At 49.6% G+C, this 16,262-nt stretch overlaps 1 protein-coding gene across 1 annotated transcript; it reads right to left on the bottom strand.

The window, feature by feature from the left end:
• Window positions 1–522: 522 nt before the first annotated feature.
• Window positions 523–15,668, bottom strand: LOC308510044 (methyl-CpG-binding domain protein 1-like). Its single transcript, XM_081078881.1, is given in 18 exon segments — window positions 523–1,430; window positions 1,432–1,462; window positions 5,667–5,728; window positions 5,815–5,940; window positions 6,268–6,405; window positions 6,499–6,798; window positions 7,132–7,299; window positions 7,891–7,959; window positions 8,042–8,158; window positions 8,279–8,353; window positions 8,534–8,662; window positions 8,761–8,907; window positions 9,271–9,311; window positions 9,483–9,565; window positions 9,653–9,819; window positions 9,918–10,032; window positions 13,974–14,108; window positions 15,503–15,668. Coding segments are annotated over 17 exon segments (2,148 nt in total). The 5' UTR covers window positions 14,084–14,108; window positions 15,503–15,668; the 3' UTR covers window positions 523–1,160.
• Between the last annotated feature and the right edge of the window lie 594 nt (window positions 15,669–16,262).

Here is a 16,262-nt window from a genome sequence, read left to right as displayed (position 1 = left end):
AAACCGTCCCTTGTGAGGGGAAACCCGGCTGTCCTGCGTCAGTCCTGAGCTCATGGTTCCGCGCCCTCACTCTGGGAGAGCTCCGTAATTTAACTCCCGCTAGGTTTGGCCTGTTTTACCACTTTGTGAAGGGGAGTCGACTTCCCTTCCGCCGCACAGGAACAGACATCTGGAAACCTTGCGACCACGCCCCTGGACCGCCCTGGCCAGGGGCGAGGGGCTGTCCCCTGAGCCCAGGCGGGATGACCCCCGGCGCCCTCTGGTGGGCCTATTCCGAGGGCGGATGGGACGGGCTCCGCGCTCGGTGAACCTGGGCCTCCAGCCAGACGGTGGCCAACCCACCCCCCATCCATCCGCCCCGTCGGAGGCCTTAGGTGATTTGCCCATGGTCGCTGGACAGAACCTGACCTTTGTCTTACCACCCACTATCCCACTTTCTCAGATGCAGTCAACACTCTTACCATCATTAAGACATTCCCCAAAGCAACACTAAATATATGAATCAGTAAATGGGACAATAAATCATTTAAAAATAATTTTAAAATAGAACAGCTTAGAGACAGAAACTATATTATTTCCAATTCCTATCGTGCCCCAGCAAGGTTCATACAAGGGCTGTCCTCCAGATAGTTCCCTGAATTCTGTATTTTCACCATTAAATTCCATGATAGAGTTGGAAATCCATTCACCATTTGTAGTACATATTGATGTATTTAATAAAACTGCAGGGACTATATCTTTCTCATTCCCGTATCCCAGTATTAAATTCAGTGTCTACTATGGGCCAGGTGCTCAGTACTTGAATGACCAAAAAGAGCCAAGATCAATGTTTTTAGTGGGTGGGCGTGACACGATTTCTGTACTTGCTGGAGTCACCATAAAATCCATGGTCTTCAGCTTTGCATTTCCAGCAATGTGGCTTTATCAAGTTATCCTCACGTGAGCAGTGAGACCCTTGGAAGTGGATTCACGGCAGAGTGGTTTTGTACTTTTGTACTGTCACCTTGACTAGTCTGTTTCCCAGGACTCCCTTCCCCATATGCTTCTGGTTAGGATGGGCCACAGGAAACATTTTACATAATAGTTGGAGGGCAGAAGTGAAGCAGCAGCAGTTTTTACACTTGGAAGGGTGGTGCAGGGGCACCAGGCACTGTTACAGTTCACACGTGGTCATCTATCTGCTGGCTCACAGCCTTGGTGTGGGGAAAGCCACGCCTGCAACCGCGCCACCTTCCCCGGGGTCTTCCTGCAGCTTCTGATTCCCAGGCCAGATGCCTATTTAACTCCGTGATGAAGGGCACCAGCTTCGCCTGCAGGACACCCACATCATCGAAGCTGGAGGTGGCGTGCGACTGACATGGGTTCCAGGCCATCCTCGGGGATTCCGGCTTGTGCTTGCGGGCGCCAATGTGTCCTCCGTCTCCCAGACTTTACATCCATCTTCCTTTTCCGATTGCCTGCCCTGTAGACTTCAAGCTCCAGCATTAGATGTAAAGACAACAGCCTTACAGAGACTGTTTAACCAGCTCCCACAATTGCATATGATCAAATCCCTATAATAAACTCCTTAAATAATATACATATACACATATAAATATATATATATATAAATCTTTATATTAGTGGTGTTGCTTTTCTAATTGTATCCTAATACACATGGTAACCAGACTCATCTCATGAGTCAGAGTACCAATCAAATAAATTTCACTTAGGACATCACTGTAAAAATTATCGGAATACTAGGGTTGGGTAGTTGGATCTTGGGGGGAGCAAAAACAATAGCAGAAAATTATCCGGTCAACTCTGGCTGAAGTAGGTAGGATGAAGCAAAGCAAGGGGCAGAGGGCTGTATCATGAGTTACAGTAAGGAAATGGCTAATCTACATCTGAATTATGTCAAATTGCAGGGCTAGGAACTGGAGTGAAGGGAGGCACACAGGCTACAAAATTTAAGGAGGCACACACTTAGTCCCAGCCCTGTAAAGCTAGCTAAGCAATGGATCTACTAAGTAAGTAAAATGGATTTACTAAGTCTAATCACTTTCAGCATGATGCAAAGAACTGCAAAGAACTGGAGAGTGAGACGGTGAGCCAAGACTGGCCCTTTGACAGGCCTTGAAGCAGGAACTCAAGACTCCTAGTCAACAGGGCTGAGAACAGAAACCAAGCACAAAGGTCATCAAGGGTCAGGGAACACAAGTTGTCAGGAAAGATGAGCCAGGCTGGCAGCTTTACGTCTAAAGACTGCTTTGGCGGAGGAGGAAGAAAGAGGTAAGTAAACTAGCAAAAAACGTGGCCAGTTGGGAAGGATGACCTTCAGGGTTTGAGGAATCCTATGCAACATCCGAAGCCTGGAAAGAACCCAGTATCTGGATACACAGATGCTCTGACACGGTGACTCCATCCACACAGCCCTGGTACTCCTTAAGCCATGCTAGAGGCAATAGTGGAAGGGATTTGTTATAAGGCTTTATCTTGTTTTCAGGGTTACTGGAAACTTGTTGCTATATTATTATTACACATTATTGAATACAGGATTACAGTTTACAGGTTAGTGGCTTAAAGAACAAGGCTTTTACAACCTGGGTTTGATTCTCGGCTCTATCAATACTAGCTGTTTGACACTGGACAAGTTATTCGAGTCAGTTTTCCCACCTGCAAAATGGGCAAAATCAGTATCTTCCTAAAAGGACTGTTTAAAGGAATAAACTGTATCCATAGGAAGAACTCACCAAACAGCAGTTCCTTTCCTTCTTTATTCACGTTACATTTTCAACTGCTATCTCCCAGTTACTTAGAGACACTGCCAGGTCTCACCCAAAAGCCACTTACTATTTAAGAAGATGGCTTGTTTAGGTTATTTGTGGTGGCTCTAGTTCTATCCCCAGCCCCAAGCCCAGCTCCTCCACCCCTAATATCCAAACTTCTTATCACACTCAGGCTTCTGAGATTTGCACCAGTTGGAGAAGACACCAGCTTCCTCCTCTCTCTTCCTTTCTGCTTACTTCATCTATAAGCTCCAAGTACTGAACAGGCCTGGCTCTCTGGCTTGGTGGTAGGTTTTTCCAGTTCCTACGACTCCTACACAAGCCCTGGCCATCACTCTCTGGTCCAGCCTGAGCACATCAGTGTTGTCTCTCATAAAGCCGGTCTCTATGTATCACCTTGAATCCTACAGTCTGCAGAAGCCTCCAGTCTACTGGTTTCTAGTTCCAGGTTTTTTAAGGTCCTTGGACCTAGGGAAAAGGGAGCAGTTCTGTATGTTGAATGTGGTTTGCTACCTGCAAAATGGAGCATCACAAAACCATTTCCTACTATTTTTGTGTCGACCATCCATTTCCCCTTAATTATTTCTTCTCTCTTCTCTCTTCTCAACTCTTCCATTACAAACAACATAGCACATCATTACCTTCCGTTGTATGTAATGATTTCTCATACATGGGGAAGTTGTTTCCCTACCTAGATTTTAAGCTACCTGAAGGCAGGAATCCTGTGTCTCCTGAAGGATAAACCTTCTACAGTCATTGTATTCACCACTGTATTTCCCACACTGCAGTGTATCGAGCAGAGATTCAATCAGTATGAGGTCTGACAATTAAGTTCGCAAATTTGCCACCGTGTTTAAAATGGCAGCACTGTACAAACAGCTCGGTAAGGTTTCATAACCTTGGGATATCTGTGTCTCACATCTGTGTTCTTGTCGACGTGTGGCGGTGTCTTGCTCAATGGAGCTCACTATGGTGGTTGCATGTTTTTGTGTGTCGTCATGAAAAAATGTGTGAGATTAAATTAGAGCTACAAACAAACATTAAATTTCTTGTTAAACTTGTCAAAGATGGAAGTGAAATCAGGGACATGTTAGTCCTAGTTTATGGGGAGAATGCCATGAAGGAAACAGCAGTGTACAAATGGATTAAAGGTTTTCCTCAGGGGAGAGAACACATCATTGATGAAGAGAGGCCAGGGCAGACAGTAAAGAGCAGAACTGACGAAAACATTGCCAAAATTCATCAAATTGTGCATCACAATTATCAGCTGACTGTGAGAAGCATAGCACACAAAGCAAACATCAATAGAGAACAGTTAGGAAAATCTTAACTGAAAACCTTGGCATGAGAAATGTGTGTGCAAAAATGGTTGCAAAGGAGTTCACCAATGAACAAAAGTAAAGGAGAGTCGAAGTTTGCCAAGACCTTTTTGAGAGATAAGACGATGTTTTGGGCTGTGTTACCACTGGTGATGAAACATGGGTGTACCAATATGACCCTGAAACAAAGCGTCAAAGTGCACAATGGAAGTCAGCCAATTTTCCATGACCAAAAATGTTGTCAGTCCAAACAATGTTTCTAACCTTTTTTGATATTAGAGGGATTATTCATTATGAATTTGTACCAACTGGACAGTTAATCGAGTTTATAATTTGGAAGTGCTGAAAAGGCTGCGTGAAAAAGTTAGATGAAATTGACCTGAACTTTTCACTAACAGTTCATGGCTCTTGCATCACGACAATGTACCAGCTCACACAGCACTGTCTGTGAGGGAGTTTTTAGTCGGTGAACAAATTACTATATTGGAACACCCTCCTTACTCTCCTGATCTGGCCCCCAATGACTTCTTTCTTTAAGGAAATACTAAAAGGAAGCCATTTTAATGACATTCAGGACATGAAGGGTAATATGACGACAGCTCTGATGGCCATTCCAGAAAAAGAGTTCCAAAATTGCTTGAAGGGTGGACTAGGCACTGGCGTTGGTGCATAGCTTCCTAAGGGGAGTACTTTGAAGGTGACCGTAGTGATGTTCAGCAATGAGGCATGTAGCACTTTTTCTAGGCTAAGTTCGCAAACTTAGTTGTCAGAACTCATACCTCTGTAACAGCCCAAGTACAGAGGGAGGAGTTTCTGGCCTGCAGAAATTAGTCTGCAGAAACAAAGGAAGCCAGGCACTGCAGCCAGTAGTTTCTGTTGCCAATCTAGGGCTCTGTCAACGTCCTGCACGAAGCAGCACCTCCCTGTCCTCCTCCCACCTTCCCAGTCCTCACAGACACCTATCGTTCATCCTACGGCCAAGCCTGCATGGACAGTTCTGCACAGCAGCTGAAACTGTAATAACCTCTCAACAGGCTCCAGAAAAACAGCGTAACCCCCTCCACAGAGGATACTCCAGAAGGCACAGGACTAGACCAAGACCCCAGAGTAGCATGTGGCCCCAGATCACAGAGCCATCTCAGGACTCAGAGTTCCTTCCCATCCGCCACTGCCCAGCCCACCTGGTCACCTCCTGGAGACTCCAAAGGTATTAAAAGTCCCCAAATGATGATTCTCTGAGTAAGGATTTGTATGTTATGACCCCTGCTGGTTTTTCTTAGGGAGATGGGGACCAGGTTTCCTTCCTTTCTCTTCCTCATCTCACCAAGCTGCACAGAGTGTTCTCCCTCGACTCCACCCCTGCCGGCCCCGCTTCAGCTCCCTAACAGAGAGCCCTGACCTGGACCTCAGGGAACTTCTGGGTCCTCCACAGACCTCCCCACTGACCACTATCAGCGCAGTGCTGTGGGGCCTCACGTCCCACTACAGCACGCCGAACTGCTGGCTGTCCTTTGAAAACTCAGGACCCACATCTGACCGGCACCCACCCCACCCCCACCCCTCACTGTGTGGGGCACACCTTGGCAACCAGACTGCTGTGTCCCGGAGGCGGGTTCCACCCAGGCTGAAAATCTCCGTGATCTGGGGAAGAATTAACATTATGGGTCAACATGACCGGTGGGGCTAAAGCAGGGTCAGGGCAGGGTGATGTGTCCCCCAGCACTGACCACTGGCGTGCCAACCCCTGCTGCCTCCTCCTCTGGGGCCGAATCAGAGGCTGAGTCATCCTTGCTCTTCTCCTCCTCAGGGTCAGGTGGCTCTTGCTTCACAAGTGGCAGGCCTGGGTCTAATGCCTGGGGAAGGTGGGAAATGGGCAACAGTCAGAAAGGCAGGGTTGGCCTGAGAAAAGGGTCTCTATTAGCCAACCTGTCACTGTGCTGACAAATCCTACTTGTCACACTTCAGCACAGAAAAACCGTTTGTCTACAAACCTTTCCCATTCCTCACAGGTTTCCATTTTTCTGTTAGCTGGGCAGCAATGCAGGCAAAGCTAGTTGCCTGGGGAAGGTGGGGTAATTCTGTGGAGAGGCTGCAATCAGCACGCCTATTGCTCTGCTCAAAGGACCACCATCTTGGCTCACCATCACTCTGCTCACAGATCACCCATCACTGACCCCCACCTTGCTGGGGCAGCCAGGCAGCAATACAGGAGAAGTCAGGATGGCTGTGCCCGGTGTCCAGTCTTCCTGGGCATCCACTTTCTCTTGCTTCACCTGGGGTAAGGCCACAACCCAATTCAGGCCAGGGCACTGCGCCTCCTGTGTGAAGGAGGATTGCAGTAGACTTGGTCCCAGCTTCCTGGCACAAGGCTGGGTATGGCTGAGAAGGGCAGGATAAGATGGGGTCCTCACCTGCAACAGGGCTTCTGTGGAAGCTGGGGCAGGTCCAGGTACCTGCACAGGACTGCTTGCACCCTCCCGTAAAAACACAAGGTCAGTGCCAGGTGGGGGCAACACAAAACCACCGCCTGCTTCCTGCTTCATTGGAGTCTGGACATGTTCTGGTGGGCCTGTGGACACGGCCAACGGGGGCTTCAGGGTATGGCCCAGGAGGGGCCGTCGAGTTGAGCCAGGCCTCTTTCGACGAGGGTAAGTTGGGGGCGGCCCTGCCCCATCCTCAGACCCTGCCCAGACACTTGGCAGCAGACGCTTCTGTAAGGAAAGGCTGGATGTCATGGCCACCTGGTGCAATGCCCCGACCACACCACCCTGCCCTGATCGACATGTCTGCTGATCCCCCATTACTACCAGCACAGAACCTGCTTCTATACGAGTTCCTCATCACTGAGACTACCAGTCACCTGTTAGCAATACCACCCAGATTCCTCATTTATCTCAGTATGATGTCTGCTAATGCTTGGCCAAAACCATCTGGGGGACCCACTGGCCTGCCCCACCCACCTACCAGGCCTGCCCACCATTCCCAGGCACTGGGGGACCTGGCCCAACTTATCCCGCCCAACTGATCCTTCCTGCCCCACCCACCATGGCAAACTGCAGGCACTGGCGCCAACGACACTTCTGGCGCTTCTGGTTGCTGCCCCCGAATTTGGGCTTGTCACAGCAGAAGTCACAGTGGCCACAGTCCATCCGCCGCAGGCAGGCTGCACAGGCCCCACACTTACGATTCTGCCGGCGGTTTGTGTAGGGCTGCTGGGGGACAAGGGGAATGGGGGTGCTGTCACTAGGACTATTATAGCGCTGGTCTGCTGCTCCTCCACTAGCCCCATCAGAGGAAACTGGCTGCACCCTAGTCTTAGCCTGACTCCTACTAGCCTCAGCGTCTGCTAGACCCACATCAGGCACTGTCACGGCACCAGAAGGCCCTCGATACTGTTAGGGTTGTGGCTGCTTCAATACAGTGTCCATCATTATCTGCTAGTTCCCCACTAGCTCCCAAGACAATGTCTTACCCCACACCCCCGGCTCCAGCAGGATTTTGCTGATCCTCTATTAGCTCCCATCACCACACCTGCTATGTCTACTCATCCTATATCAACTCCGGTCACTGTGCCAGCTTTTCCTTTTAGCCCCACCAGTGTTGGTTCATTTGACATTAGGTACTGTCAGCGCACCTGCTGATCCAGTATTAGTCCCTCCCCCATTGTCTGCTCATTCCATACTAGCACCCACTACTGTGCCTTGCTATTCCTCTATTAGGCCCATCGCAGGATCTGCTTCTTTGGGCTTAACCAAGTGCCCTGGGAGAGTCTAGAATAGTCCAGGTATGATGGGGCCACTCACTAGCTCGTCCTCGTCTACACAGTAATAGATGAACTCGGCAGGTGGCGAGGGGGCCAGGGCTCTGGGGTGCTGCAGAGGCAAATGGGGTGGGTCAGGGTAGGTACTAGGTAAGATAAGGGTTGTGCCTTCCCCCTGCCCACTAGGGCCTCACCAGCTCTGGGGACTCTGGAGGCTGCGATGGGGGAAGTGGAGGCAGAGTCTGGGTTCGGGGACGCCACCGGGCCGTCAACTTGGAGTCGCAGCCTCCCCTGCGGCGGCTACGTTTACCCTAGGAGAAACCAAGAGTAGTTCAGGCTTGGTCGCACCAGGCAGACACCGAACCCTCCCCGCCCAGGAGTGCAGAAAGCATGCGTGGGACAGATAGGCAGAGTATGGGACGGGCACTCACAGCAGGGGGAGCCACAGCTAAGGGAGGGCGTCGTTGACATCGCTGATGGTGGCGACGGAGGCGATGGGCAAGGTGCTGGCAGACAGGGGCAGGTAGGTGGGGCCAGAGAGGTGAGCGTTGGGTCGGGGAGAAAAGAAGACATGAGGTGGGCAAGGCCAAGTTGGGAGGAAGCAGCAGCAGCAACAAGTTTAAGAGCATAATAAGCTCTGTCCCAGCCCTGGCCCTACCAGCACTGGCCCCTCCAGCCTAACTCACCCGCAGGCAGCGCCGCTGGACGCACCTCCACTGGCGCCTAAGACCAGGGCGGGGAGGGCGGAGGCAGACTCGGCAATGGCCACAGTCCTCTCGGGTCTGACAGCCCCGGCACACTCCGCACCCTCGGCTCTGTGGGGGGTGAGGGGCAGAGGCATGATGCACGAGGCCAGGGCTATGAGGGCCAGAGGCCAGGTGAGCCTTGGGCCCACTCCACCTGCTCAACTCACCTTTTCCACGATCCGGAGGCACCGTCTCTGCTCACATTTGCAGAACAGCCCCGAGGCCACATCATGGGGCAGCTGCAGAAGGCAGGTGGAGCAGGCCCCGCAGTCCTCAGTTACCTGGCAGGCCGCACACTCCCCGCAGCCCACACGCTGCCAGGAAGGGGTGAGGCAAGGTCACGGGCCCAAGCAGTAACTCTAGGAGCACTGCCACTCAAGTGCCTACTGACCCTCCATTAGCTTCCATCACCATGTCTGCCAGTCCCCCATTCGCCTCATCGCTGTATGATTACTGATCAGCCACCATCACTGAGGACTTCACAATGTCTATGGTCCACTGTTAACCTCCTCTCTGTGTCTCCTAACACCCCATTAACTCCTGTTACTGTCTCCTGACCGTGGCCAGTTCCCTGCAAAACACCTCTGACGCCCTGTGGATCCGTCAGACTCTCCACTAGCCCCCATCACATCCTGCTGCCACCGCACACCTGTGAGGAAGAGGCAGGTCGTGCTTACCTTAAACATCCTCTGCTCCCGGTTGAAAGCAATTCTCTGTGCTGGGTGGAAGGAGAGGTAAGAAGAGAAGCGGAAAAGGGAACATCAGATTCAGACCTCATCCACCACCTCTGCCCTGACAGCCATCATTCGACCTCTAGCCCTCCACCAACGTCCTAGTTGGACACCCGGCCTGCCCCAGCTCCTAGCACCCGTGCCCCGGAGCCACTCACCTCGGCAGTCCTTGCACAATGTCTTGAGCCGCTGTCTTCGGGTACCATCTCCTGAGAAGCTGATTCCACAGTTCTCACAGTACCTGGGATTGGAAACATGGGTATAGTCCCTGAGTGTACCCTCCCCCACAATCCTCACCCATTTGGTCAACTTTTAGGCCAACACTCACCCAGGCGCAGGGAGAGAAGCTGGGGCTGTGTCAGCATCAGCCTTGGTCTCAACTCTTGGGGCCTCCTTCTTGTCCTCACTTCTTTGGGATCCAACCTGACATTTCGTAGCCTTGACTGGCTTTGAAGGCTTCTTCCGCTTCTTGCTGGGGACAGGCAAGGACCGGGCCTGGAGATGAGAGCAAGGGCAGGCAGAATGTAGGTCAGAGGCAGGGTGTTAGGTGGCTCAGCCACCCCTACACCCATGTACCCCACATTATGTAGTACCTTGGGGGCTGGATAGCAAAGGATGCCTTGTTTGAAGTCGAAGAGAGTGAGGTCGCACGCAGGGCCCAGGTATCGGGTCAGCTCAACTTTGCTTCGGATCCTGTCTCCTGTGGGGCTGGGGGTGGGCCAGGATGGGTTGGTACCAAGTGGTGCCATTGCCTCTCCACCCACACAACCTCCCGACTGGGTTAGCAAACAGGCCTGCAGGGCGCATGGGATATAGGAGGCAGCTTGGGATAGGCCTGTGAGCTCTGACCAGGCCCTACCCCAACTAACCCTGAATAGCAAAAATGTTAAAAGCGTATAAATGCCAGCAAGTACACATACGTTAACAGTATAAATGTAAATGAATACGTGTGCGCTTATAACACATATTACCAATGGTATTCTGTTATCAGTGAAAATAAACACAAATATAGTAAATAACATGTAAATATGTCAGTTTTGCATGCTGAACATACAGACAAGAAAACTTACATAAGAAACAGGTGTTTAAAAGTATACATATAAAAACGTACATATAAACATACAAACAAACAAATGTATAATCAAATAAATGTAACTACATACAAAATAAAGTATAAGTAACTAATGTCGGGAGACAAGACTCCACAGATCTCTGGTACCGTGTTTCCTGAAAATAAGACCTAGCCGGACCATCAGCTCTAATGCATCTTTTGGAGCAAAAATTAATATAAGACCTGGTCTTATTTTAACATAACACCGGGTGTATAATATCACGATATAATATGATATAATATAATACAACATAATATAACACCCGGTCTTATATACTATATCAAGACTGGGTATAACATAATATTAATGTTTGTTCCAAAAGAGCCATTAGAGCTGATGGTATGGCTAGGTCTTATTTTCGGGGAAACATGGTACTTCTGCATGTCTTGCAAGAGAAGCAATGAATGTCCTTTGCTACTATTTTTTCAAGGATGTTTACACAGCAAACAATCCTAGAAGGTAAGAAAAAGGGTCTCCTTCCAGAGAAAAAAGAAGACATCCTTACTGTCCTAACATTATGAAAGATTGGATTCCTTAAGCTCAGGGTTCCTTTCCCACAATACAACCCAGTTACAGGTGCAGGTGTGCTAGTTAGCCCTCTTCATGTGACCCTGTGGGAATTGGCATTCTGGGAACCCACCCAAAAATTATGACATTCTGGATACTGTTATTGCTATGAGTAATAAATTGTCTTTCATCCCTGACCCAGGAATCTCGTATCTCCTACCAGCATCCACTAAACTGACACTTGTTCTCAACCTAAGTAGGGTAAAAATCTCAGATCCTCTATAATTCTTGATAATTGCACTTACATTTATAAATGTTGAACGTTTATACAAATTGCAAATACGTGAATAAATGTACAACTAAATATAAATATAATTGTATTTGTAATGTTATATTCCTCCAGGAAAACAGCAACTTAGACACAAAAAGAGTTCATGAAGAGTGTAGAAAATTTAATAACTAGTATATCACTAGTATATCTTTTTTTATTATTATTAGTTTCAGGTGTACAAAGCAACGTAATAGTTTGACATTTACACTCCTCACAAAGTGATAAGCCCCCCTCCCCAAGCTACTACTCCTTTGACATCTTTTTTTTTTTTTTTTTTTTAAGGACGGCGCAGCTCACAGTGGCCCATGCAGGGATTGAACCAGAAACCTCTGACATCTTACGTAACTGTTAAAACACCATTGACTATCTTCCTTATGCTATACTGTCACCTCCGGCGCAACAAGGGCAGTGAGGAGGCGAGAAGGGGCGGTTTGGGTTAAGTTTTTAAGCAAGAAACAACCAGAGACTTAATGCAGTTAAATCTCTCCGAAGGCCAGGGGTCACTCAGTCTCAGAGGGCTGGAGCCCAGAATAAAGCTGGCTGGAGGTTTTTATTGAGAGGTCTACAACTACAAGAAAGCAACATTGTTTCTTACACGGTCTGTGAGGTGCAGACTTCCCAACAGAAAAATGTTTATTCCAATTACCCTTTGTCTGTTAACAGCGGAATCACAAGGTCCCAGGATGTTTTTACCTAAAGTATGTACCTTTTCAGGATCAAGTCTTTCACATGGTAACAATTCTGTTGAGAGAAGTGGAACCAGGTGCAAGGGGAAAGCCAGAGCCGGCAATAGACTTTCCCAAGCAGGGGGAAGGGGAGGCAAGGCCCCTTCCCATACCTGTCCAAGGCAGCTCATTTGGGGTCCCCACTCGGTTCCACCTGGCTTAGGTTGTATCTCCCATGAGATATCTTACCCGTCTTTGGCTGCAAACCATCTTTTGGGGACCAGACAGAGAGACATAAGGTGTAAACAAAGGATGGAACAGAGTCCCAGAAAGGCACAATTTCACAAACTCTTCTTTCCTTAAGGAAAGACATGAAGGGACATTTGGCTAGGCTATTGTGCGACAACACTACTCCACCTCATATATATCTCTATATATACATATATACACACACATACACTTACAGTCGACATACAGTATTATCCTACGTTAGCTTTACTTGTACATCACATTGCTCAGGCATCTACAGTATGAAGTGATCCCCTTGATACGTCCAGGGCCCATCTGGCACCTTACATAATCTTTACGACATTGTTGATTACATTCCCCATACTGTATTTCACATCTCCATGACTATAGTGTCTACTAATTTGCTCTTTCTAATCTCTTCACCTTCTTCCCCATCCCCTCCCTCACTAGCACATCTTAAAATAACTTAAGTCCTTAAGTGTAAATTGTTTATAAACACGTATGTTTGTGTATTTATAGTTGAATTTCATTACTTATTGTAGTTATGTTCTATAAAGTCATCTGGAACCCTGAATTAGTGAATACAGAACCACTGTTCCTTGTGGAACTACAGGTTAGGTTCCTACAAGCCTCTACTCACAACATTCTTGTAAACTAATCCCATGTAACCTTGTTTTTTGTGTGTTTCTGTTTAAAGGACACCCTATTTAATATCTTCTTCTTACAAATAATGAACTGCATGGTTTTGAGTGATTTAAAGCCAGAAGCTTTGCAGGCCATCTGCATTATACAGGTTTCTTTGCCAACGTCCTTATAAAACAAGCCAGCACTGAAAATCTACTCTTCTACCCAACTCTTTTCCCATGTAGCACTTTGCAGGTATTTTTAAAATATCTTCAGCATTCTTGATTTGCAGAACCTGCCTTGCAAGAAAATTTCACATTTTTAACAACATTGTCACCTTTTGAAACCTGAGAGACAGCCAGCACTAGCGGTAATAGGTTTAACATTTTCTTAACCCTGGGTGAGAAATGACCATCAATGTCCTTGGCTTTCAGGATTCACAGTGCTGTCCACTACACTTTGTGTTTGTTCATCATTTCATGGATCCATGAATTTAGTCACTTTCCCACCTTTTCCTTAGCTTCATCACGTACTACAGGTGTTACTTTAGCACTTTCTGGAGGAGCCTCACATACGAATTGAAAAACGTCCTCTTTCTTTTCTAGATGTACCATATTTTTTGATTCATTAACACTGAACTCACAGCCAAAAGCACTACAACTCACACCTGAACGAAGCTGACGCGTATTTAACACGTATTTTCTTCTTATGGCACATCAGACTTCTTGCACTTTAGAACACTAGATAGCACTGCAGCACTAAGTTTTAGGACCATCGTAAACAGCAAACTCAGCAATGAAAAGCACAAAAATTCAAAAAGCTTGGTACTAAGTAGACCATGAAAAGGACTTGTTTACAGTACAAGTGCTGAAATAACGCTTCATTCAACCTAAGCTGGGAGTGCGTGCACCAGGCGACTTAAATTTTTTTTGCGGTTCTGTGCATGTCCACGAATGACTATGAAAACACAGCTGAGTAATGACTCTGGGGGTACAAATAGATTTTAGTGAGTAGGCAAACTTGCAAATACAGAATCTGCAAGTAATGAGGATCGACTATATACGCATAATTTTAGCTCCACCCATAAATTTAACCACACCCCAATTTCACCCTGCCTAACCAGGCTCAGCCCTTTCTGACTGTCCACAACCCACCCAGTACCTCTGGTAGTAGGTGTCTGAGCGTCCACAGGTAGCACCTGACTTGCGGAAAACCTCCCGGCGCTTCCAGCCGGGGCCCAGGGCTGGGCAGTCCAGCCACTCCTCAGCCATGGGGACCACGGGAAGGAGCAGCGGCCTGCAACACGGAGGGGCAATGGGAGAAACTGAGGCTCTAGAAGGTGACATGTTATGCCCCAGGCCACACAAACCACTGCTATATATTAACACTTGCCCAAGACCTGGGACCTGCCACAGGCAATTGGCCAACATAAGGAAGAGAAAACCCCTATTCCCACGCAACTCTTCCCTGTCCCAGGCCCAGGAGCTTGACACTCCTCACCCTCGTGACCTGATAGCCCCGTCCTCAACCCAAGGGTCCTCATTCCTCACTCGCAGTGTCCTGATCCCGTTCCTCCCCACCCTCAGCCTGAGAGGCCATCGTTTCTGCCCAATGACAACCTAGGAGGCTCTCACTCTCCCTTCATTCTCGCTGTCCTTGGCCCACGAGACATTCTCTGTCACCTACTGGCCCTCTACTTCTCTCCTTTGTCCCCAAGACTGTCACACTCCCCATCGTCAGCCTGAGAGGCCTTGTCCCTCCATCCTCAGGCCAAGAGGCTCCCATTCCACTCATGCTCAGACTGAGGTCCCGGCACTCTGCCAGTATTCTCATGCCCCTCCACTCCCTTCCCTGACCCCCGAGTCCCTAATTTCTCTCTTTCGGCCCTTTAACCCTCCCGTTCCTCCCCTGCCTGCTGTCCTTGGATCCTGCTATCTCTGCGGTACTACATCGGTTTCCTCTGTGTCCTCTGCCAGAGTCCCCAACTCCTCCATAGCCCTGACCTAAGCAGCCCCTCATTCCTTCTGTTCCTCAGCTTGAAATCCTCGCCCCGTGTTTCCCCTCTCAGCGTTCTGAGCCGCCATTCCTCCCAATCTCGCCCCGGAACCCCTCTATTCCTCTCTTCTGCAGCTCGCAAGTTCTCTTCTCCTTCCCTCCAGCGTCCTCATCCTCCCTTCCTCTCGCGAACCTGAAAGACCCTGCCTTCCCCCCTCAGCATGCTAAACCCCCCATTCCTCTGTTCTTGTCCCAGAACCACGCCGTCCTGTCAGTGTGCAGACCCGTTTCTCCTCGTCCTCCAGAACAGCCCCGTTCCTCCCTTCCCGCATCCCAATGCCCCCGGTTCTCTCCGTCATCAGCCTGAGCGCACCTCATTTCTGCCCCTCGAGGTTCTGCACACCCATTTCCCTCCTTAACTTGAAAGGCCCCGATGTCTCCCCTGAGCGCTCGGATCCTCCCCGACTCCCCTCCGTCCTCGTCCGGGATCCCGACACTTCCCCTGTCAGCGTTCCGAGCCCCGTGTCTCTCCGTCCTCCGTCTAAAATCTCCCCATTCCTTCCCTTCAATATTCCGACGCCGCCATTCCTCCCACTCATCGGCCCGAGGGCCCGCTCCGTCAGTGTTCTGAGCCTCAATTCTTCCCCATCCTCCGCCTGAGCGCTCTCTACTTCCACCCCCCACGACTGTCTCACCAGCTCGGCTTCGGGCCGGTAGCTTCCGCCGCTCTAGGTCCGCGGACCCATGACGAGAGTCCCGCCTGTACCTCCCGCCTGGTTCTGCTCCTCTTCCTCTTCTGCTGCAGCTTCCTCTGAAACGGTAGCTGTCGCCGCCGCGGCCGTTCGTTGCCCCCGACACCGGAAATCCGGGGCCCGCCTATCGGGTTCCGCTCCCAGTGAGACGCCTGCGCGCTAATGACCGTCTCTGCTTGCCCTTAATAGGGAGGATCCCGCGCCTGCGTGCTGGGTCCTGCAGCTGCGCGCGCCCCTTGCCAGAGCGTGCTGCGCTTGCGCGCTGAGTCCAACTACATCTCGTGTCCCTATCCAAGGTGCGCAGCGCGTGCGCTTCTGGCGTAGTTCACCAGCGCGTTCTCCCCGCTCCGCCCACCTTATTTGCGCCTGCGCTCTATGGTCCCAACCTGAGGGGGCGTAGAGGGTTGGGGTTCCCCGGTGCAATTCCTTACCTAAGTGGTCTTGCATAGAGCATTAATTATGACTTTGATAGTTATGTCAGTCACAAAGTGACAGTCACGCCAGAGCATGTGAAAGGCATACCCAGTGAACGCCCTAACCAGATAACCAGAACACCCTATCCAGGCGCAGGGTGGAGTGTGACCATCTGGAAGGTTTTATCCGACTGCAGATGGGTGCACCGCACCCAGGCTTGAGAATAAAAACAGAGCTCTCCGAGGGCTCATCATTCAGGCCTCAACTGACAGCCGCATTTGCACTAATG

The sequence above is a fragment of the Rhinolophus hipposideros genome, assembly GCF_964194185.1.
Source record: "Rhinolophus hipposideros genome assembly, chromosome: 17".
NCBI classification, from domain to species: domain Eukaryota; kingdom Metazoa; phylum Chordata; class Mammalia; order Chiroptera; family Rhinolophidae; genus Rhinolophus; species Rhinolophus hipposideros.
This window is presented reverse-complemented; position numbering and strand designations above follow the sequence as displayed.